General features: G+C 36.0%; 2 protein-coding genes across 4 annotated transcripts in view; both read left to right on the forward strand.

Moving 5' to 3' along the window:
* Positions 1-11,372, forward strand: part of LOC128226804 (uncharacterized) — a 37,279-nt gene extending 25,907 nt beyond the window's left edge. For 2 of the 3 annotated variants that reach the window (XM_052936862.1, XM_052936861.1), the window contains 6 exons: positions 282-395; positions 1,096-2,276; positions 4,880-4,997; positions 6,628-6,678; positions 7,015-7,208; positions 9,534-11,372. In XM_052936862.1, the coding sequence (XP_052792822.1) occupies positions 282-395; positions 1,096-2,276; positions 4,880-4,997; positions 6,628-6,678; positions 7,015-7,208; positions 9,534-9,764 (1,889 nt within the window). In that variant the 3' untranslated portion in view covers positions 9,765-11,372. The remainder of the gene's footprint in view (positions 1-281; positions 396-1,095; positions 2,277-4,879; positions 4,998-6,627; positions 6,679-7,014; positions 7,209-9,533) is intronic. The other variant, XM_052936863.1, reaches the window with a different exon arrangement.
* A 6,212-nt stretch (positions 11,373-17,584) lies between these two features.
* LOC128226087 (uncharacterized) lies at positions 17,585-18,840 on the forward strand. Its single transcript, XM_052935979.1, has 2 exons — positions 17,585-17,867; positions 18,695-18,840. The coding sequence occupies exons 1-2, from the start codon at positions 17,585-17,587 to the stop codon at positions 18,838-18,840; spliced, it is 429 nt and encodes a 142-aa protein (XP_052791939.1).
* The last annotated feature ends 6,089 nt before the right edge of the window (positions 18,841-24,929 follow it).

The raw sequence follows: 24,929 nt of genomic DNA on the forward strand, positions 1-24,929 counted from the left end.
TGATATTTTTCACTGTTTTGAAATATAATCCTATTCCTACGTCCAGATCAAACATCAGCGCTCAAAGGGCTTGGACACAATTTCATCTACGTCATTCCAAAAATGACGTTCATTTTGCTTTCAATTTGGCGCGTTTTTCTGAAAAACTTCAATAACCTTTTATATCCTTACTAGAATATAATACAAATAAACAATGGTTCTTTCAGTGATCTAAATTAAGGTCAATTCTATTTTTGTTTCAACCAAATATGATCTGTTCAAAATGATGTTCGTGTTTACAGCATGGCGTTGTGAAGATAAGAGGAATGACTGTTCCTCGTATGGAAAGGATTTTTGCCGGGGTCAGAAACATGCAGCATTCGCGAAACAGCAGTGCGCCAAACACTGTGGCAAATGTAAGTTTATTATCAACAACTTATGTGCGATACATTCCAAACTACTTGCCATAATGCTACCATTCTCGTTGTAGCTATTTTGTGTTCGTGTCCTCTTGTTTGTCAGTCAAGTATAGCTTTACTTTACATGTAGTACCATAGGAAACTTTTAAGCAAATAAATATCCACTAATATACACATTTTACAGGATTTCATTAGCTTTACTTTACATGTGGTACCTTAAGAAACCTCATTTCAGTCATTTTAACCAGGAAATATTCATAGATATACACACACATTTACAAGGAAATCATTAGCTTTACATGGAGTACATGAGCAAACTTTTCCATTGAAACCACAAAATATCCACTAATATACACATACATTTTACAAGGATACCATTAGCTTTACTTTTCATGTAGTACATGAGGAAACTTAGTTATTTTAACCACAAAATATCCACCGATCTCCACAAACATTTTACAAGGATTTCATTAGCTTTTTTACATGTAGTACCTGAGGAAACTTAGTCATTTTAACCACTACATATCCACTTATATACATAAATTATAATCTTTGCAAGGATTGCATTACCGTTACTTTACTTATAGTACCTGAGGAAACTAAGGTGTTAGTCAAAAACAATATCTACTAAAATACACAACGCTTTGCAAGGATTTCATTTATATAACTAAAAAATGGATAACATATTTATTTCAAGGTGTTGCTGACAGTTTCGGTCGAGAATTTTTACTTGTCGTTCCCATAGGGACCAACTATTGTCGTATCTACGTAACACCTCTCGCCCAAAATACGCACATTGCAGTAGGAAGTGGCACCTCGGTCATACCTGGAACGACCTACAACCGCCAGATTAGAATGTATGACTGTTTGGAGTACGTGTCTGAGTACAAGGTTAAATTAATTCACGTTTTAAGCGATGCGGACGTTGCCGTGAATGTTTATATTAAACACCCACATACCACTAACAAATATCCCATCATGAACATACCGGTGCAACCCTTGGATTCTTTTGGAATGGAATTAATGATGCTTGATCGGGGTGATGGTGAAAATCACAAACGTTATTGTTTCCCAGTGTCTGCTTTTGACGATGCAAAAATGATCTGGTTCACAAAAGATTCTAAAGACAAAGTTTTTTACACTGGAAATGCAAGATGGCCGCCCTCTGGCAGAACAGTTTCTTTCGGAGACTTAATGAAAGGTACTAGTGGCGAAGACTTTACAGGAACCTACTTCAAGTTTACAAGGCCTTCATCTATATTCTGCGGACAATTTTCATCTGCAAAGGAGAATTATATATTTTACCAAGTCCCTGCACTAATGACGTGGTCCACACATTATACTATTCCGTCATTTGGTGACAGTACCGCAAACAGACCGTTTGATGCTAAATTAAAGATTGTTACAAATTCCGACAACACCATTGTTAACATCACCGGAGGTTTTGATGCTCTTCATGTTTTGTATGATCGCGGAGACTTCGTGGAACAAGATATCGATCTGTCTAGTCATTATCACATTGCCTCAAACGAAGCAATAGGGGTGAGCATTTTGTTCTACAACCCGACTGTGCCAACTGACGCATCATTCCACCTTCTGCCGGCGCCTCATAATTTCATGAGCGGATTTTTGGCGGTGGCTCCAACTGGTATTTTGGGCGATGAAATGAACTTCGACACCGGAAGTGTCTACTCCTTTTTCTCGAGCGGTCAACAACACAATACGACCACAACCGGAGATTCCACGAGCATTAAAAACAATTTTTACTTTAACTGGTTGAACGAAGGGCCTTCATTTGGGTTTACAGTGGTTATGACAGATAGCAATTCCTGGTTCATTGTGCCAAGTTACACTGTCCATGGACCAGATGCGAAATGGGTAAATTTTACCGTTTTGATTAAGTTTCATTATGGTTTAAACATAGTTTATTATTGAAAGAAACATATATGTATTTAAATATCATATATACAATATCATAATATAGGATCGGACTGGAAACAACTTATGAAAGTCCTTTCCAAAAGGTTTCTATATAAGAAGTTGTGTAATACTTTCTTTTTTAAATTTATAAATAAAGTGATAGTGACATTGTTTTGGGAAATGGTGTTTTATTTCTAGAAACAATATATAAGACTATTAATTGGTATATATTTTAATAACAAAACATCCATTCAACACTACCCGCTTACTCGGTTCCTATTAAGACTGAAACAGTTAAGGGAATTGAGAAAGGCGGAATACATATGTATGAAATACAGCTTCAATCTTGAAATGAATAAATATAATGGCAACCAAATGGCAAAACATAACACCGTTGACACTAACAAATATCAATATTTACACCTCAACTTCCGTTCCTTAAATGAACTGCCTTTCGGCAATTGCGTTCATCAATCGATGAACGCAACATCTTCGGATATGTTCGGATAGTAATTCATTGCATAACAATATACATGAAAGCTATTGATCTTGTTATTGGTTGTATTGTGTCTGCAGGTCCCGTAAAATATAGATCAACATTTTTAAAAGTGTAATTTTATTATATTTTAAATATATTGGTACCAGAAATGTTTTAGTTTTACGTTTTAAAGTGATTTCAAGTGGTTGATCTTTTCCCGCGTTATTGTGACGTCATTTGAAAAAATGTTTCCGGTTATAGTCGGGTCGTTCTATTTACAGAATGGGTAAGAACGGATTACTGAAAGGTTTTCTTAAATGAAATGAAGTATTTTTTTAACAATTCTTGAATGAAATAATGAACTATTGGTGTAAATATAAGGAATGAATTGCGGGGTTGATGTCATTATCGGGGATATGAACGCAATTGGGTTGGTCAAAGTACGCGTGGAGTCCTTCGGACTCCACACACATTGACCAACCCAATTGCGTTCATACCCCGATAATGACATCAACCCCGCAATTCATTCCTTAAATAAAATACATTGCTTTCTTAAAATTGTTTAATTGAGAACTGACTATGGGGTGAACGTGTTCTAGCTGGAAAGGAGGGGGATACAATCAGCAAGATGGGTAATACAATTAGCTGGATGGGGAATACACTCAGCTGGATTGATATTACAATCAGCTTGAGTGGGATTTTCAATCAGCTGGATGGGGATTACAATCAACTGGTTGGGTATGACAATCAGCTGGATGGGTATTACAATCAGCTGGATGGGTATAACAATCAGCTGGATGGGGATTACAATCAGTAGGATGGGGATAACAATCAGCTGGATGGGTATTACAATCAGCTGGATGGGGATTACAATCAGCTGGATGGGGATTACAATCAGCTGGATGGGGATTACAATCAGCTGGAGGGGGATTACAATCAGCTGGATGGAGATTACAATCAGCTGGATGGGTATAACAATCAGCTGGATGGGGATTACAATCAGCTGGATGGGTATAACAATCAGCTCGATGGGGATTACAATCAGTAGGATGGGGATTATAATCAGCTGGATGGGGATTACAATCAGCTGGATGGGGATTACAATCAGTAGGATGGGGATTACAATCAGCTGGATGGGGATTACAATCAGCTGGATGGGGATTACAATCAGTAGGATAGGGATCACAATCAGTAGGATGGGGATCACAATCAGCTGGATCGGGATTACAATCAGTAGGATGGGGATTACAATCAGCTGGATGGGGATTACAATCAGCTGGATGGGGATTACAATCAGCTGGATGGGGATTGCAATCAGCTGGATGGGGATAACATTCAGCTGGAGGGGGATTGCAATCAGCTGGATGGGGATTGCAATCAGCTGGATGGGGATTGCAATCAGCTTGAGGGGGATTGCAATCAGCTGGATGGGTATTACAATCAGTAGAATTGGGATTACAATCAGTAGGATGGGGATTACAATCAGTAGGATAGAGATTACAATCAGCTGGATGGGTTTTACAATCAGTAGGATGGGGATTACAATCAGTAGGATGGGGATTACAATCAGCTTGAATGGATAACAATCTGTGTTAGAGATATTACAATCAGCTGCCGAAGTGTGGTAAAGTACAGCTGTGATTGCAATCAGCTTGATGGGGTAACAATCTGTTAACCGACTACCAACTAACACTGGGAATTTTGGGCTATTTGATTAACGCGCGTGTCTTACGATCATTTTTTTAAATTATTGTTTCTGAATATGTATGATACCATTTTGAGGCTAACATCATTAAAAGTCAGATTAAGCATTGTATATTTCATTTGGCAAGTAGAATGTTCTATTTAATGTGTGACCCTCACATCATAGGAAACTAAAAACATCATCTTACATTATTTTGTCGTACGCTGTTTTATAAGATACTTAAACTACAGGTGTCTTTGGATAACAAGTGTTTACATTTATATTTCATTTTTAATAAATGTGTGTCTATTGCCTGGTTGCTTATATGAATATATAATAAATCAATTATACTTATCAAGATATTAGGAACATAAATAACTATAAAATATAAACTAACAGTTTGAGACGGATAGCTGTCAGACGTCCGTGGGTACGGTAGGGGATGGAATTGACAACGACTGTGACGGGCTAGCGGATGAAGATACGTGCTACACCGGATATGGAGTCTACCGAGAAGGTTAAACGTATATTTGTGAAATAGTTAAATGATATTCTGATTCAGAATGCCACGGCTTATACAGATTCACAGAAGGATTAAGCATACATGTTTCATACAGGCCGATCAGCGAAACTGTACGTTTTATTTTAAGCAAACTATATTTTGACTTCTTTTCATATAAATGAGTCATATAGTTCATAATTTGTACGACAGTGACTATGCTTCAATTATTATTAGTTCTTGTGTGCTGCATGCATGAGGGGGTGGGGTGCGGTCATTTTGGATGACTTGTCGCCCAAGTCCCTTTGCATATTTGAAATACTGCATATACATTGTCTTGCAAGAAGAGGTTAACACAGTTCCATACTCGCACACGCTTTGTCACTTTTAATGACCCATTGTGATATGATTTCACTTAAATGCAAATAATGTATCTTTGTATTTCTTCATTCTTCTTAGTTTTTTTTCTGAAATTTTCGAACTTTTTTTTTAATATAATGATCTAATCGTACTTTAAAACAAATTGTGTTGCCAGCAAGATTAAAAGTAATCATCTTATTTCGCTCAGGTCATATATACATAACAACATGAGGACGTATTAGAATGAACACCATTGCCCAAAAGAGCTTAATAATGCTAATTCTAAGTAGAATAACTTTGTCTGGGATTCGAACCCGAGTACTCTGAGTGTGAACTGGGATTCGAACCCGAGTACTCGGAGTGTGAACTGGGATTCGAACCCGAGTACACTGAGTGTGAAGTCGGGATAACAAGGTACACGGTTTATCTGAGGTTTTTTAATGATAAAACAAACATAATTTAAAATCTAAAAAAAAACAAAAACATTTTGTAACAACAACGAATGTTGTCTATACAATTTTATTTAAAAGTTTATTTTTATTAAATTGAAATGCTGTTCTTTGTTTGAAGATACTTAAAACCAAAGTTATCATTTTGTTGTCACCTTTTGCAATTGGGTAGTTCGGCATCGAGAATCTTTGAAGATGTCTAATTCAATCCGTTATTTACCTTTTTTATTCGAAAAAAAAAATATTACCTCGTTAAGGTATAAATGCCCCCTTAGTATTGGAAGCTACGCCACCATAGCGTGTTGTTGTTTTACGCAAATCCTTCTGACAATACATCAAATGCCATATATGCTTTTTGTAGATAAATCTAATATTGACACAGGCCCGTTCGATGTTTAAGCAGTTCTTATTTCTCCTGTCAAAACAACAACACACAACTAATTTGTAACCACATTTGTATCATTTTGTTAAAGCTGCACTCTCACAGATTAACCGATTTGACAACTTTTTATATTTCTTATTTGAAATTAGCCATATTTTGCATTAATGTCTGGATATCAGTGTAACAGTGCTGCTATCAAAATATTAGATCGCAGTTTGTCATATTTAAGTGCAAAAAATGGTGTTCCATGGCTAAAATAGTTAATGGTGCTTAAAGAAAAATGAGTTTTTCAGCAGTTTTGCAAACAAATGCGATTTGTCAGTGAATTTGAGTGTTTCTTATATGACTTAATGGAAGCCATTGATTCAAAAATAATGAGAGAAAAAAACAAACTAAAGTCAAGACTGTCAATCTGTGAGAGAGCAGCTTTAAACGAACACTGGTTTTGTATTTTCAGACGCAGACCTAGACGGTGGCTTCGGTGAAGATTGCAATGCCAGTGCCATAGGTAAAATGCACAGTCATTTTATAGGAATGACCCCTTCTTTGTTGTCATATAACCTGTAAAACATATAGTGACATTTAACCTAAATACAAATGTCTTCAGATTTATCTAAGGACTCACTCCTACCAGCGATATATCATAGCATTACTATGCATAACTGCAGTATGAAATTTGTCATGAGAACCACGAAATGAATCAGATTTTACGTAAGTTCATTAAACTATTGCTTATACCTTTTTTAAATAATTGTTAATTTTTGAAGTGTATGTAAAACTCATCTTATCGAACTTGAAATGTCACTGACACACACATTATTTCAAATCATTATACGCATGCCAGGGTTGTCTATCGTGAATACCACGGTGTGGCCGGTGTGCCTGCAGCGACCGGACAGGCCCCCGGAGGAGTGCTGGACGCTATGCAGCTGTCCATGCTCCTGGGCGGAGAAATACGAACGCGAGAAGAATCTGACAATGGATGAGCTGGAAGAAGCTTACGAGGAAAAGAACAAGCAGCTAGAGTCAGACCTCAAGGTAAGTTGGAATGTCATTGAAAAACTTCACGGCGAGGTTTAAGATAACATCGGGGATGATAACATAGGCTGGGGTATCTTTCTCTAACGACAGTTACAGAACACCAGATTGGTTATAATGTAACTAAGAAACTCCCTTGTGAGGTGTTAACATCGGGGATGATAACAAAGGCTGGGGTATCTTTCTCTTACGACAGCTACAGAACACCAGCTTGGTAATAATGTAACTAAGAAACTCCCTTGTGTGGTGTTAACATCGGTGATGATAACAAAGGCCTGGGTATCTTTCTCTAACGACAGCTACAGAACACCAGATTGGAAATAATGTAACTAAGAAACTCCCTTGTGAGGTGTTGACATCGGGGATGATAACAAAGGCCTGGGTATCTTTCTCTAACGACAGCTACAGAACACCAGATTGGAAATAATGTAACTAAGAAACTCCCTTGTGAGGTGTTAACATCGGGGATGATAACAAAGGCTGGGGTATCTTTCTCTTACGACAGCTACAGAACACCAGCTTGGTAATAATGTAACTAAGAAACTCCCTTGTGAGGTGTTAACATCGGTGATGATAACAAAGGCCTGGGTATCTTTCTCTAACGACAGCTACAGAACACCAGATTGGAAATAATGTAACTAAGAAACTCCCTTGTGAGGTGTTGACATCGGGGATGATAACAAAGGCCTGGGTATCTTTCTCTAACGACAGCTACAGAACACCAGATTGGAAATAATGTAACTAAGAAACTCCCTTGTGAGGTGTTAACATCGGGGATGATAACAAAGGCTGGGGTATCTTTCCCTAACGACAGCTACAGAACACCAGATTGGAAATAATGTAACTAAGAAACTCCCTTGTGAGGTGTTAACATCGGGGATGATAACAAAGGCTAGGGTATCTTTCTCTAACGACAGCTACAGAACACCAGCTTGGTAATAATGTAACTAAGAAACTCCCTTGTGAGGTGTTGACATCGGGGATGATAACAAAGACTGGGGTATCTTACTCTAACGACAGCTACAGAACACCAGATTGGTAACAATGTAACTAAAAAACTCCCTTGTGAGGTGTAAGATAACAAAGGTGGGAGTCAATTTCTCCGACAAATTCTACAGAACATCATGTCTGTTGGAAGGTAACTCACAAACTGCCGTGCAAGGTTTTAACATCAGGGAGGATACCATAGGCTGGCGATTGTTCCTTTGACGACTGCAATAGAACACTCGGTTAGTTGGAATGTAACTAAGAAACCAGTACGATATTTTAACAACAAGCAGGATACCAAAGGCTGGAGTTTCTTCGTCTGACGACAGTTTCAGCACACCAGGTTAGTTTGAATGTAACTATGAATTTTCCATACGAAGTTTTAACATCGGAGATGAAACCATAGGCTGAGGCATATTTATCTGACGACTAAGACAGAACACCAGGTTGGTTTGAAAGTAACTAATAATTTTTCATGCGATGTTTCAACATCGGGGAGGATAACATAGGTTTGGGTCAAATGTCTCTGACGACAGATGCAGAACACCAGGGATTGACAGGTAACGTGAAAAGGCTAACAAATGTATAGTTACTAGGGTCTTATTGTAGAAGCACCTTGGCACAAGGTATCTTGCACTTATCTGGCAGCTGGAATAAGAATTCCAGGAATGTTCAAACGTTTCTACATTGAGACCAACCGATGTGATGACACAACTGTATCACCTAGCTTGAGTATACTGGTACTGTTGGCACCGACAGACAGAATTCAAGCTTTGTTCAACTGTTACTTTTTTAAGGACAACGGATATGACACTTCTGTATAACGCAAATGAAGTCTATGGTACTGTTGGCAGCTACAGATAGAATTTTAGGTATGTTCAAAGGTATCTTGTGTTTAGGCCAATGCATATGATGACACTTCTGTTAAACGCAGCTAAAGTGTTTGATACTGTAAGCAGCTACACTCAGAATTTCAGATAGGGTTAAAATGTCCCTTGGTACGTTTATGTGATTTTTTCTACACTTTGTATGGTGACATTGATTTGGCAGTTGAAGCCTTCTACTATGACAGCTGACCAATGTCAACCGCTGCTGTCTTTGAGTTAGCTTTGATGCCGGACTTGTACTTTCAAATTATCATAAATGTATCACTAGACACTGTGACTACGGCGGCTAAATAAAAGCTCAGAGTTGTCACACTATTGTTTAGTGACTGCCTGTGAAGCATATGTTCGCGATAAAAAGAAATACTACTGTAGCAGTGGTTTAATTAGGTAAGATTTTGTGAACCAAAATGGACCGAATTACAATGTTTGTTCTTGTTTGTGTGTGTTTTAGGTGGAAACGGATGAATTATCCTCAGTTTCAGCGGAGAAAGAAAGCGCCTCAGATGAGCGACAGAGCGCGGCAAGCATTGGTTACCTCGGCATAGCCATGTTCGTCCTCGTGTTTGGCACGATCTTCATCCTGGACCTCAGCGCTCTCGCCCGGGATGCGATAATTCTCTTCGGTAACCTCAATGCGGGCTTCACGAGGTTCTCAAATTGGATTGACTCAAAGTTTTGTTAAAATGAGACTGTTAGTCCGAAAATAACTTTAAATAAAAAATACAGAGACGATGGACATTATTATTTTATAATTGTTTTTGCAACATTCTGAAGGTGGTCATATTTAGAAGAGGGAAGATTTTAACTCCAACTTGTTTGGCCTCATGTGAGAATTAAGGAATCACATTTATTACCTTTCAATGATTAGTTTGTTAATGTTCTTATCGTTGTTGTTATTTTTGATTGTTTTTTCGTGAATAGTGCAACAAAATTCATGCCACCTGACTGTTTGTCTGGATTTGTTGTTTTGTGTAATTGGAATTGGCTGATGTCTTTTAAAAAACCCCACAAAATTTAATGCCCTTTAAGTTCCACATATGTATTTTATTTATATTTCACTTATTTTTTATGCTCTTTATAGAGTTTACACATATAGATATATATTTCACATTTAGCTCTTTTTAGAGTTTTCATATATGCCCTTTATAGAGTTTTCACATATGCCTTCTATAGAGTTTTCACATATCCCTTATATTGAGTTTTCACATATGCTCTTTATAGAGTCTTCACATGTGCCTTTTTATATAGAGTTTTCACATAACCCTTATATTGATAGTTCTAAAAAATGTTCTTTATAGAGTTTTCATATGTGCCTTTTATAGATTTCACATTTTTGGAGAAAGATCTTTGTTTTTAATGAATTGCTTATCAGAGTTCTTCTATTCAGAAAGAAATTTGCACAAACACAAATATATTGTAAATCAAACTATAGGGAAGTTCAACATCGTTTCGGCAACTGTACCAATGTTACCTCAAGTAACGCAAATATTTCCTCGAAATAACGAAAATATTTCCTCGAAATAGCGAAAATATTTCCTCGAAATAACGCTGCGTTCTTTCGAATACAATGTTTATAAACCTTTTCAGGTCGTTACAATTTGCAAAAGCACGTAAAATGCTTTATTTCCCGAGTGCGATATTTGTGTGACGTATTTTGCGGTGTTTTTGAAAGAGTTTAACAATACGCTCGTATTGATTTGCACACGGGCTCTAAACCATTTTACGGACAATTGAAGATGGTACCGACAAAAAACTATATAAACCCTAAAATAATGCAACATTACCTCGAAAATGATACATTTAGATTCTTAACATATGCGTCTTCAGAATTGAACTATTAAATTTTACTCAAAATCGCTTTGTAGTATTTGTTTATCAATATTGACGCGTATGATAGATTACTCAGGGGGTGGGTTGTGAAGACTATTCTGCAGGGCTGGAGAGGGGGTTTACGGTGTCACTCGATGAGACATGAAGGATTATTCGAGAGGGGTGGTGAATGATTATTCGGGGGCAGGGAGGTGAAGGATAATCCAAAAAGCTATATAAACCCTAAAATAATGCAACGTTACCTCGAAAATAATACATTAGCATTCTTAAAATCGACGTCTTCACAATTGAACTATTAAAATTAGAAAAAAAATCTAAACTAATATCATTCTGAAAGTGTGTCATATTTGATTTCATTTGACAAACAATTTGCAATGTGTTTGTCTTGTGAAGCGGTATAACTTAGGCATTGTTACTCAAAATCACTTTGTAATATATTTGCAATAAATGTATACATACATGTGCATGTCTGTTATGTTTCAATAAATCTTGAATACTTTTTAAACGTCAGAAAAGAAAGTTATATACATGCAACCTTATTTGTTCTTACCAAAATTTTTTTGCCATACTTGGTCGTACGGACAGAAGGACATTTGTTAGGTATTATTTTGGTATTTTCTTCAAGTGAATAGAAGTATCTACATTTATGCCAAATTAATTTGAAGGAGAAGAGATAGCCCCAATCCGACATTTCATTCGTGTTCATATGTATACCATCATAACCATATAAAACATATACATATTGTTCATTTGAGCTTCCTTCCATCCACGGCCGCCCCAGGCCGCTGGGCCCGGGAGCCGTCCCCATATATCAAGAACGGAGATATTTTACTTCTGTTTTCAGAATTGATTTTAGTATCCCTAATTACCTCGCAAATATATCATTTTTGATCAGTATAACAACATAAATAAGAAAAAAACTGTATCGTGAAAGTAAGGGTTTGATTATCGGGAATAGTGCCTCCGAGAGGAAAACCCAAATCCTGATCCCTATTTATGTTTTTTTCAGGAATGTGTTGCTTTAATATAGTTCTCGCTATTTTTGAAAATACTACAAATCTTGTTGAATAGCAAAAAAAATGAATTTTAGTGGCAGAGGCACTATTCCCGTTTCACCCTAACTCAACAGTTGGGTCGGAGTTACACTTTACAAAGCAGGACAGTTTGGCTGGATTTACATTTCTCTACATAAGTTTATACTTATTCCCGTTTCACTCTAACTCTAACGGTAATATAAATTGATTTTTGCTCACGGACGGACGAACAGGCTTTGAAACCCGTACTTTTTGTTGACCATTCAACGGGGATTATTTTTCTACACATCTCTAAAAAATTTCAAGCCAACGACTCGAAAGATGACACAGAAAATAGCGAAATGCCAAAAAAAGTGTAAACGCTTAAGCAAAAATCGATCGCTAACAACATTGGCAGGTGCTTAAGTACGAATGTACGGACAAACATCTGTCTTATTTTTTAACATGGTTAGACGAGGCATACTTTGGAATACAGACACTAAGACACTTAATAAAGAGACAAGAAGGAGTTAAAACCAGGACGCTACTAAAACTTGAAACAGGGAACTTGAAAACGTTCGCTTGTTGCATGCATTTCTATACAGTCATCTTGTGCATATAAATCTATACATATAATTCGATTCTATTATATTCGAGGTATTGTCTTCAAAAGTGTCTGTTTTTACAGGTATAAGGGCCAGTGTTTTCACTTAATTTTAATCACCCTGAACAACAGCGCCTTTCTTCAGGGCTTTTTTTCTGTCCATTTTGGGGAAAAACCCCAAGACATTTTAGGAAAATTTGCGTCGCGAATATGCCTTAATAGGGAAGTTTTACTGTTAAAATAACACGCTTTTGAGTCTCCGGCGAATGAGTAAATTATTAAATATTAGTTTATTTTCCTTTTCTAATGACTTAAAATGGCTGAAATATCAATCCTTGGGGTGTAAATATCTATTGCAATAAATCATGACAGATACTATTCATACTACGTGTAAATGTTTTTAGTCAATCGTGTGTTATTCTTCATGCAACCATGGTATACCAAGAAGTTTCTTTCAGCATTTTACAGTAAAATGACGCTTATGAATTAGCCAAAAGAAAATTACGAATTCTGCAAAAACTACAAGGAAAACAACAATCATTGCTGAACGAGTATAGAAATAAAAATATAAAGTGTACAAAAATGAAAACATAAAAAATTGGCAAAAAGAAAAGTCCGACCCGAAATATCTCACAAAACTTTACAAAAACTCAATCAAACATGTTAAACTTGAAATAATAACAGTGTGTAACTAGTTCATACTTTATATTGGGTAACCACTTTCAACATTAAACAGTTATGAAAATAAAATTATAACCATAACAGAATAGTAAGTCATACAAAAATGGCAGATATTACACATTCCGAGACGTAATACTGGCAATAATTTTGTCAAATCTAAATGAAACATGTTGAAATCTGAAACAACAACAGACTGTTCACACTTTTTGACGGTACTGTACTTTTCTGACCATTATGACTCTAAGATAAATGTACAAAGGAAATAACTTGTGTTAGCCCTACTTTCGGTAAAGTTCTGTAGCATCCTTATGGGGGCAGATGTACTTAATTTCACCTTCCAGAATTTCTAAATATAATTCTAGTCAATTTTATTCAACTTGTACGAACTTCACGCGTGATCTACAAATCATTTGGTTCATACTCAATACGCAGTTTGATCCCTGAACCTAAAGATTTGCAAGTGTGAAAGTTTTAAGACACTATTGTCATCTTATTCGCACTTTATCCAAATATTGAATGCCCCGTTAAACTTGAGTAAATTTGAATAAATAAGTTCTTTAAACACAAAACATACATACACTCTGCACATGACATTTACATGGACAAACATGTGACTTTACAAAAAAGAACAGTTGGGATGGAGTTACACTTTACAAAGCAGGACAGTTGGGCTGGATTTACACTTCTCTACATAAGTTTATACTTATAAGTTTATACTTTCCATGTATGGATGTAAGAATATAATTTTTGAGCATACTCATATTAAAGCTAAGATACATACTTATCCTACTTAAAGTCATTGTATATGTACATGAAAACTACCTGAATCCTCGTCACCTCCACTTTCACATTATATGTATGTTCATACATATGTTCAAAATGTTAAATATTGGGTAATTAGTGGTTAAATCACTTCCAAACATTTTAAAAGACTAAAACAATATAAAGATTTAGATTTTAAGTTATTCCACAGGGGATTCTGATAGATTCCTTTGGATTATGGTAATTCTATATTCTGACGGGATTGGCGCGATATATAGCAATTTTCTTGCCATGAAGGTAAACTTTTAAATGTCAACTTTACAAAACTTGTCACATATATATATAAATGCTAAATCTGGGAGTAGTATTTGTTATTGGCCCAAGTTTAAATTAAAAAATAGCGATTAATATCAATCATGAACACCATTAAGCAAGTATTACAAACCTTAATATGTTTCTTTCATATAAAACAACAATGCTATTTACCTTTAAAAGTGGAGAAGGTCGGTATACAATTTTGGCGATTTTTTTGGGAAATCAAATTAAAGGAAAACAACGTTAAGGTAACAGTCAACAGTGTTATATGGCGGTGGTAAAATTCGTTAACGATGTGTTTAAAACCCCCCAGAAAAAACACACTTTTCCAGGAAGCATATTCCTGACCCTACGAGCAGAATAGACCGGCACGTTATATTTGGTCTAGCCTCGCCCCTCGATGTGATAGCTTGGGAAATCCCTAAAATCGGTATCGAGTAAGTTACAATTGTAGTATAGCCGACGCGGTACGTAGGTCACAGATCTGTCTGCAAATGGTTCACATTACACTCTGAAACCATAACGATCCAATTAATAAAACATGCATGAATATATTGCACACAAAAAGGGAATGCTGTATACAATATAAAACTTGCATACTTCAACTCCACCCCTCTAGGACAGCTCGCACTAGAGCAGTATAATTAATGTAATCCGTACCGGCCCAGCGCGTCCACACTCTGAATGAAAGTATCGAAACAATATAGACTGATAATGATCATATGCCTTCTAGCCCCTGGACATGTGTACATATACCTGTGAATGCATGGAGCGATAAATTATGTGGTCAGCCATGCATTTACATTGGTCAGTTGAAGGCGGGAACCGAGATAATACGGACGTTTCGCAATGGTTGTCTTCGGGATTGCAGGTATGTTGTGTGTGTTTTATATGCACTTTGCTTGCTGATAAATTTAATTATTTGTACGAATATCCCAAACTGTTTCTATTGATTTCATGTTGTTATTTTTTGCTTTTAAATGTTGTCAAACAGCAAAAAGCAAAATGTCCACAAATGTGTTACCTTTATCATGATACCTCTTAACAAGTCCACAAATCTTGAACTGTGCCTGCGCAGACTCGTCCCTGGCAGTGATATACATGCCGGAGAGTTCAATCTTCCAGTCTCAACCGGGTATCACTGCTGTGTTTTCTTTTCTTCTCCCTCATTAGCTATGGCATACCCATGACTGTGTATATTTTCTCTCTATTTCTATCTATTTTTCTCGTTATTATTTATATTCCAGCGCATCATAGTATCTGGTCAAATTTGACAGTTTTACATACTATTCAGATTTAGATCAGCTTGAATATAAGAAATACAACACCATGCATTTTCTGCTTGTCCTTTTACAATAAACATTCTTATATAGGCGATTGTTTCTTTCCCAATATGTTTTTAACCGAACCCGAATAAGTGTATATTTGTTTCATTTTCGTGTATACATATACATAATACTGCAAGTTGTTACAGATATTCCTTTCAGTGAGATTAATGATTCTAATTAGAATGTGGTTAACAGATTAATTAACGGTAGAAAATGCAGTGGAAATCATAAGAAAGAATACAATGTTGAAGGAATATAGGAGCCACATCGCGCGATTATAGGCCTTCGTACAAAATTATTACATATGAAATAATAATAAACAATAAAAAATGACAAAACAAATGATTTCTCTATGCATATTAATTTCTTCTAAACTTATTTTCTTTAAAGGATTGTCATTGGCGCATCAATTTCTTGACGAGTTATGACCATTACATTACTCTTGTTTCCATAGCAAACATTTATGTTCCAGAAACATTCCGCATTAAAAAAAAACAACTAAGATTATAAGCCTTATGTAATATTGATGCGTTAATGTTGCACGTCATTTCAATTATGTACTTTCGTAAGCCTGTCATGTGCGTGACGTCAAATGTAGTTTTCTAAATGTAGAATACATGGTCTTACTTGTTAACACGTATCTTTCGAAATATAAGTGATATCATCATGAGATTTTAAGTATTGCTTTCTGAAATGTCATTTAATTCAAATATCCAATCAGATAAGTCATAGGTCATTTGATAAAACAGTCAACGAGATGACCGAAGGCCCAAAAGCGCGATGCGGCTCATATATTTTACTTATGTGTTACCACTTTAAATCATCTTAAAAATAACTTTTATAAATGATGTTAGTTGGTGTTTGTGTAAACTCTAAATCGACATTTTAGAACATACATATTGGTTCATGGTTTCAACGCCAACGGTACCGGAAGTGTCCCTCCATCCAACCGAAAGTGAAACCGTTCTATGGACTTGGCTAAAGAAACGCAATAAGTGACACTTAATTGGTGACGCAATGGTGGATAATTGAGGTGAGCTTTTTATATGAAAGAAATAATTCAACAAGTGTTCAGAACTTTGTTAAAGTTATTAAATGTGATTTACTACTTCGTGTCTAACTTTTAAACGTGAAGTAGTTGATGATGCGCTCATATATTTCAGTAAAACTAGTTCAGCTGATACAGCTGTACCAAAGCTTGATACTTGTTTTGACACTGTATGATATTAAAAATTGTTGACCGCCTCACTTAGACTGGTACCCTTATTCTCTTTTCTACAAAAAGAAGTTAGATTTTTATCAAAAAGTAACGAAGGGTACCAGTCTAGCCTCACTTTCACATCATTCGGAACATCTCGGCCATTTTCCATTAAAACAACGATGTAAAACAGTTGAGGAGTTCCGAATGTTTCACCTGAAAAGTTTCTTTCTGCCACTCTTGAAAAAGCACTTCTGATCCCATTTTTTGTTGTGTTGTACGATTTAAAAGTTTTACAATTCTGGATGGTCTGTATTATTTTGTTTTTCTTGTTTTTAGCATTTGCAATTATTTTGATTGTTTAGTTCAAGTTTAGTTGAATTTATAATTTATGTCACATATTTCCGCGAATTCAGGTTTTGGTAAAGGTGTCGTAAATGTTATGTATATATACATTTAAGTGTGCAATGGTGGTTCTTGCTATGGTTATTGATAGGAGACAACATCTTTTCCATTTTCAGTGTCTATTTGATAGGACGTATTCAACCTTTCAACAGGAAGAGATGATGCTGCTGGTGATGTTGTTGATGATGATGGTGGTACTGGTGATGATGATGATGATAATGGTGATGGAGGTGGTTGCGGTGGTGTTGTTGATGATGGTGGTCGTTGATGGTGGGTGTGGTCATGATGATGGTGGTGGTGATGGTGATGATGGTGGTGCTGGTAGTGGTGGTGATGATGGTGGTGAAGGTGATTTTAATGGTTATGATGGTGATTGTCATCATGGTGGTAGTGATGGTGCTGGTGCTGGTTGTCGTGGTAGTGGTGCTGGTGGTGGTCGTGTTGCTGGTGAAGGTGGTGCTAGTGGATGTGCTGAGTGTTGTGTTGGTGGTCATGGTGCTGGTTATGGTCATGATGATAGTGGTGGTGGCGCTGGTGGATGTGCTGATGGTGGTGGTGGTTGTCATGGTGCTGGTTATGGTCATGATGATGGTGGCGGTAACTTACGCTGGTGGATGGTCTGATGGTGGTGGTGCTGGTGATGATGATGGTTGTGCTGGAGCTATAATGGCAGTCTTGTTTGCACCGGATGCTGTGGACAACATTATTGACAAAGATATGTATTATTTTGGTCATTTTTGTGTTTTAAAAAGTGTTGAATGTAAAAATAATCAATGATGAATTTTAAATTATAATGCAAGTTAAATTGTTTGCACTATTTGGATCATCTTTGTTTTTTTTTCTGTTTTTGTAAAAAAAGATTAGCTTTAAAAGACATGTTTGCATTAAGTAGGTCACTTTATATTTTATGAGCCTATCATTTATCAAGTAAAATTAATGGACAGAATCTTAATTGTTCATTATTAACTTTTGGACAACAAACTAAATTATTCATTGTATTATTAATTCAATATGGTTTTGAAAGAAATACACGAAAACTGAAATGGCATTTTCTGTTGGTTTCTGAAATCTTACAGTGAAAATGCTAAAAGGCACCAGCATTCTTTCCCAAGATTTCCTTAACCAAACACATGTAGCAGAAAAGGTTTATTTCATATTCGTGTATATTAAATGTATAATACTTTTATATAAATAGTGCCATTGGAGTGGCTTCATATGTATAATTTTGCACGAGGCTTGTAATAGATTGGTAGGAAAGGCTCATGAATTCAGAAGTGAAAACAAATTTACAAATAGATTAAGTAATGTAAATGTATTAGTGTAATGAAAATATTTAAATTCATTTTGAACGATATAGGAAAAATATAAGCACATTTATTAATATCTTTGATATTTGCTTCTTTAATTAATATATTTGTTTCAATTATGTATACGAGCTTTATTGCAATAAGTAACTGCATTAGTTCCATGTTTCAGTGTCTATTTGTTATGAAGTGTTCAACCATTCAACGGGAAGAGATGATGCTACTGCTAGTGTTGTTGACGATGATGGTGGTACTTGTGATGATGATAATGGTGGTGGAGGTGGTTGCGGTGGTGTCGATGATGATGGTGGTCGTTAATGGCGGGTGTGTTCATGATGATGGTGGTGTTGATGGTGATGATGGTGGTACTGGTAGTGGTGGTGATGATTGTGGAGGTGATGGTGATTTTGATGGTTATGATGGTGGTTGTCATGATGGTGGTAGTGCTGGTGCTGCTGCTGGTCGTCTTGGTAGTTGTGCTGGTGGTGGTCATGGTGCTGGTGAAGGTGGTGCTGGTTGGTTTGCTGATGGTTGTGTTGGTGGTCATGGTGCTGGTTACGGTTATGGTGATGGTGGTGGTGGCGCGGTTTGATGGTCTGATGGTGGTGGTGGTGCTGGTGATGATGATGGTTGTGCTGGAGCTACAATGGCAGTCTTGTTCGCACCGGATGCTGTGGACAACATTATCAACAAAGATAATGTATTATTTTGGTCATTTTTGTGTTTTAATAAATGTTGAATGTAAAAATAATCAATGATGAATTTTAAATTATATGCAAGTTAAATGGTTTGCACTATTTGGATCATCATTGCTTTTATTTCTGTTTTTGGTAAAATTGTTTAGCTTTAAAAGACATGTTTGCACTAAGTAGGTCACTTTATATTTTATGAGCCTATCATTTATTAAGTAAAATTTATGGACATAATCTTAATTGTTCATTATTATCTTTTGGACAACAAACTAAATTATTCATTATATTATTAATTCAAATTTGTTTTGAAAGAAATACACGAAAACTGAAATGGCATTTTCTGTTGGTTTTTGAAATCTTACAGTGAAAATGCTAAAAGGCACCAGCATTCTTTCCCAAGATTTCCTTAACCAAACCCAAGTAGCAGAAAAGGTTTATTTCATATTCGTGTATATCAATGTATAATACTTTTATATAAACTATTGCCCATTGGAGTGGCTTCATATGTATAATTTTGCACAAGGCTTGTAATAGATTGGTAGGAAAGGCTCATGAATTCAGAAGTGAAATACAATTTACAAATAGATTAAGTAATGTAAAAGTATTAGTGTACTGAAAATATTTAAATTCATTTGGAACGATATAAGATAAATATAAGGAAATTTATAATATCTTTGATATTTGCTTCTTTAATTAATATATTTGTTTCAATTATGTATACGAGCTTTATTGCAATAAGTAACTGCATTAGTTCCATGTTTCAGTGTCTATTTGATAGGAAGTGTTCAACCATTCAACAGGAAGAGATGATGGTGCTGCTGGTGTTGTTGACGATGATGGCGGTGCTGGTGATGATGATGATAATGGTGGTGGAGGTGGTTGTGGTTGTGTTGAGTATTATGGTGGTCGTTGATGGTTGGTGTGTTCATGATGATTGTGGAGGTGATGGTGATTTTGATGGTTATGATGGTGATTGTCATGATGGTGGTAGTGCTGGTGCTGGTGCTGGTCGTCTTGGTAGTTGTGCTGGTGGTGGTCATGGTGCTGGTGAAGGTGGTGCTGGTTGATTTGCTGATGGTTGTGTTGGTGGTCATGGTGCTGGTTACGGTCATGATGATGGTGGTGGTGGCGCGGGTGGATGGTCTGATGGTGGTGGTGGTGCTGGTGATGATGATGGTTGTGCTGGAGCTACAATGGCAGTCTTGTTCGCACCGGATGCTGTGGACAACACTATCAACAAAGATATGTATTGTTTTGGTCATTTTTGTGTTTTAATAAATGTTGAATGAAGAAAAAAAAATCAATGATGAATTTTAAATTATAGTGCAAGTTAAATGGTTTGCACTTTTTGGATCATCTTTTTCTTTTTTTTCTGTTTTTCGTAAAAATGTTTAGCTTTGAAAGAAATGTTTGCACTAAGTAGGTCACTTTATATTTTATGTGCCTATCATTTATCAAGTAAAATTCATGGACAGAATCTTAATTGTTCATTATTAACCTTTGGACAACAAACTAAATTATTCATTGTATTATTAATTCAAATTTGTTTTGAAAGAAATACACGAAAACTGAAATGGCATTTTCTGTTGGTTTTTGAAATCTTACAGTGAAAATGCTAAAAGGCACCAGCATTCTTTCCCAAGATTTCCTTAACCAAACCCAAGTAGCAGAAAATGTTTTTTATTCATATTCGTGTATATTAGTGTATAATACTTTAATATAAAATATTGCCCATTGGAGTGGCTTCATATGTTTAATTTTGCACGAGGCTTGTAATAGATTGGTAGGAAAGGCTCATGAATTAAGAAGTGAAATACAATTTACAAATAGATTAAGTAATGTAAATGTATTAGTGTACTGAAAATATTTAAATTCATTTTGAACGATATAAGATAAATATAAAGAAATTTATAATATCTTTGATATTTGCTTCTTTAATTAATATATTTGGTTCAATTATGTATACGAGCTTTATTGCAATAAGTAACTGCATTAGTTCCATGTTTTAGTGTCTATTTGATAGGTTTGATAGGAAGTGTTCAACCATTCAACAGGAAGAGATAATGCTGCTGCTGGTGTTGTTAATGATGATGGTGGTGCTGGTGATGATGATGATAATGGTGGTGGAGGTGGTTGCGGTGGTGTTGATGATGACGGTGGTCATCGATGGTGGGTGTGTTCATGATGATGGTGGTGTTGATGGTGATGATGGTGGTGTTGGTAGTAGTGGTGATGATGGTGGTGATCACGGTGATTTTGATGGTTATGATGGTGATTCTCATGGTGATGGTCGTTGATGGTTGGTGTGGTGATGATGATGGTGGTGTTGATGGTGCTGATGGTGGTGCTGGTTGTGGTGGTGATGATGATGGTGGTGAAGGTGATTTTAATGGTTATGATGGTGATTGTCATCATGGTGGTAGTGATGGTGCTGGTGCTGGTTGTCGTGGTAGTGGTGCTGGTGGTTGTGCTGGTGGATGTGCTGATGGTTGTGTTGGTGGTCATGGTGCTGGTTATGGTCATGATAATGGTGGTGGTGGCGCTGGTGGATGGTCTGATGGTGGTGGTGGTGGTGATGATGTTGGTTGTGCTGGAGCTACAATGGCAGTCTTGTTCGCACCGGATGCTGTGGACAACATTATCAACAAAGATATGTATTTTTTTGTCATTTTGTTTTGAAAAATGTTGAATGTAAAAATAATCAATGATGAATTTTAAATTACAGTGCAAGTTAAATGGTTTGCACTATTTGGATCATCTTTGTTTTTATTTCTGTTTTTGTTAAATTGTTTAGCTTTAAAAGACATGTTTGTTCTAAGTAGTTCACTTTATATTTTATGAGCCTATCATTTATTAAGTAAAATTTATGGACATAATCTTAATTGTTCATTATTATCTTTTGGACAACAAACTAAATTATTCATTGTATTATTAATTCAAATTTGTTTTGAAAGAAATACACGAAAACTGAAATGGCATTTTCTGTTGGTTTTTGAAATCTTACAGTGAAAATGCTAAAAGGCACCAGCATTCTTTCCCAAGATTTCCTTAACCAAACCCATGTAGCAGAAAAGGTTTATTTCATATTCGTGTATATTAATGTATAATACTTTTATATAAACTATTGCCCATTGGAGTGGCTTTATATGTATAATTTTGCACGAGGCTTGGAATAGATTGGTAGGAAAGACTCATGAATTAAGAAGTGAAATACAATTTACAAATAGATTAAGTAATGTAAATGTATTAGTGTACTGAAAATATTTAAATTCATTTTGAACGATATAAGATAAATATAAGGAAATTTATGATATCTTTGAAATTTGCTTCTTTAATTAATATATTTGTTTCAATTATGTATACGAGCTTTATTGCAAATAAGTAACTGCATTAGTTCCATGTTTTAGTGTCTATTTGATAGGTTTGATAGGAAGTGTTCAACCATTCAACAGGAAGAGATGATGCTGCTGCTGGTGTTGTTAATGATGATGGTGGTGCTGGTGATGATTATGATGATAATGGTGGTGGAGGTGGTTGCGGTGGTGTTGATGATGATGGTGGTCATCGATGGTGGGTGTGTTCATGATGATGGTGGTGTTGATGATGGTGGTGTTGGTAGCAGTGGTGATGATGGTGGTGGTGATGGTGATTTTGATGGTTATGATGGTGATTCTCATGATGATGGTCGTTGATGGTGGGTGTGGTCATGATGATGGTGGTGTTGATGGTGATGATGGTGGTGCTGGTAGTGGTGGTGATGATGATGGTGGTGAAGGTGATTTTAATGGTTATGATGGTGATTGTCATCATGGTGGTAGTGATGGTGCTGGTGCTGGTTGTCGTGGTAGTGGTGCTGGTGGTGGTCCTGTTGCTGGTGAAGGTGGTGCTGGTGGATGTGCTGATGGTTGTGTTGGTGGTCATGGTGCTAGTTATGGTCATGATAATGGTGGTGGTGGCGCTGGTGGATGGTCTGATGGTGGTGGTGCTGGTGATGATGATGGTTGTGCTGGAGTTACAATGGCAGTCTTGTTCGCACCGGATGCTGTGGACAACATTATCAACAAAGATATGTATTATTTTGGTCATTTTTGTGTTTTAATAAATGTTGAATGTAAAAATAATCAATGATGAATTTTAAATTATAGTGGAAGTTAAATGGTTTGCACTATTTGGATCATCTTTGTTTTTATTTCTGTTTTTGTTAAAATTGTTTAGCTTTAAAAGACATGTTTGCACTAAGTAAGTCACTTTATATTTTATGAGCCTATCATTTATTAAGTAAAATTTATGGACATAATCTTAATTGTTCATTATTATCTTTTGGACAACAAACTGAATTATTCATTGTATTATTAATTCAAATTTGTTTTGAAAGAAATACACGAAAACTGAAATGGCATTTTCTGTTGGTTTTTGAAATCTTACAGTGAAAATGCTAAAAGGCACCAGCATTCTTTCCCAAGATTTCCTTAACCAAACACGGGTAGCAGAAAAGGTTTATTTCATATTCGTGTATATTAATGTATAATACTTTTATATAAACTATTGCCCATTGGAGTGGCTTCATATGTATAATTTTGCACGAGGCTTGTAATAGATTGGTAGGAAAGGCTCATGAATTAAGAAGTGAAATACAATTTACAAATAGATTAATAAAGTAATGTAAATGTATTAGTAATGAAAATATTTAAATTAATTTTGAACGATATAAGATAAATATAAGGAAATTTATAATATCTTTGATATTTGCTTCTTTAATTAATATATTTGTTTCAATTATGTAAACGAGCTTTATTGCAAACAGTAACTGCATTAGTTCCATGTTACAGTGTCTATTTGATAGGAAGTGTTCAACCATTTAACAGGAAGAGATGCTGCTGCTGCTGGTGTTGTTGAAGATGATGGCGGTGCTGGTGATGATGATGATAATGGTGGTGGAGGTGGTTGCGGTGGTGTTGTTGATGATGGTGGTGGTTGAAGGTAGGTGTGGTCATGATGATGGTGGTGTTGATGGTGAAGATGGTTGTGCTGGTTGTGGTGGTGATAATGGTGGTTGTTAAGGTGATTATGATGGTTATGATGGTGATTGTCATGATGGTGGCAGTGATGGTGCTTGTGCTGGTTGTCGTGGAAGTAGTGCTGATGGTGGTCCTGGTGCTGGTGAATGTGATGCTGGTGGTTGTGCTGATGGTTGTATTGGTGGTCATGGTGCTGGTTATGGTCATGATGATGATGGTGGTGGCGCTGGTGGATGGTCTGATGGTGGTGGTGCTGGTGATGGTGATGGTTATCCTGGAGCTACATTGGCAGTCTTGTTCGAACCGGATGCTGTGGACAACATTATTGACAAAGATTTGTATTATTTTGGTCATTTTTGTTTTTAAAATAATGTTGAATGTAAAAAAAAATCAATGATGCATTTTTAATTATGGAGAAAGTTAAAAGGTTTGTACCATTTAAATCATCAATGTTAATTTCTTTTTAAAAAAATGCTTAGCTTTAAAAGAAATGTTTGCACTAAGTAAGTCACTTTATATTTCATGGGCCTATCATTTATTAAGTAAACTTCATGGACAGAATCTTAATTGTTCATTATTATCTTTTGGACAACAAACTAAATTATTCATTATATTATTAATTCAAATTTGTTTTGAAAGAAATACACGAAAACTGAAATGGCATTTTCTGTTGGTTTTGAAATCTTACAGTGAAAAT

This window comes from Mya arenaria, chromosome 3, assembly GCF_026914265.1.
Source record: "Mya arenaria isolate MELC-2E11 chromosome 3, ASM2691426v1".
Classification (NCBI taxonomy): Eukaryota; Metazoa; Mollusca; class Bivalvia; order Myida; family Myidae; genus Mya; species Mya arenaria.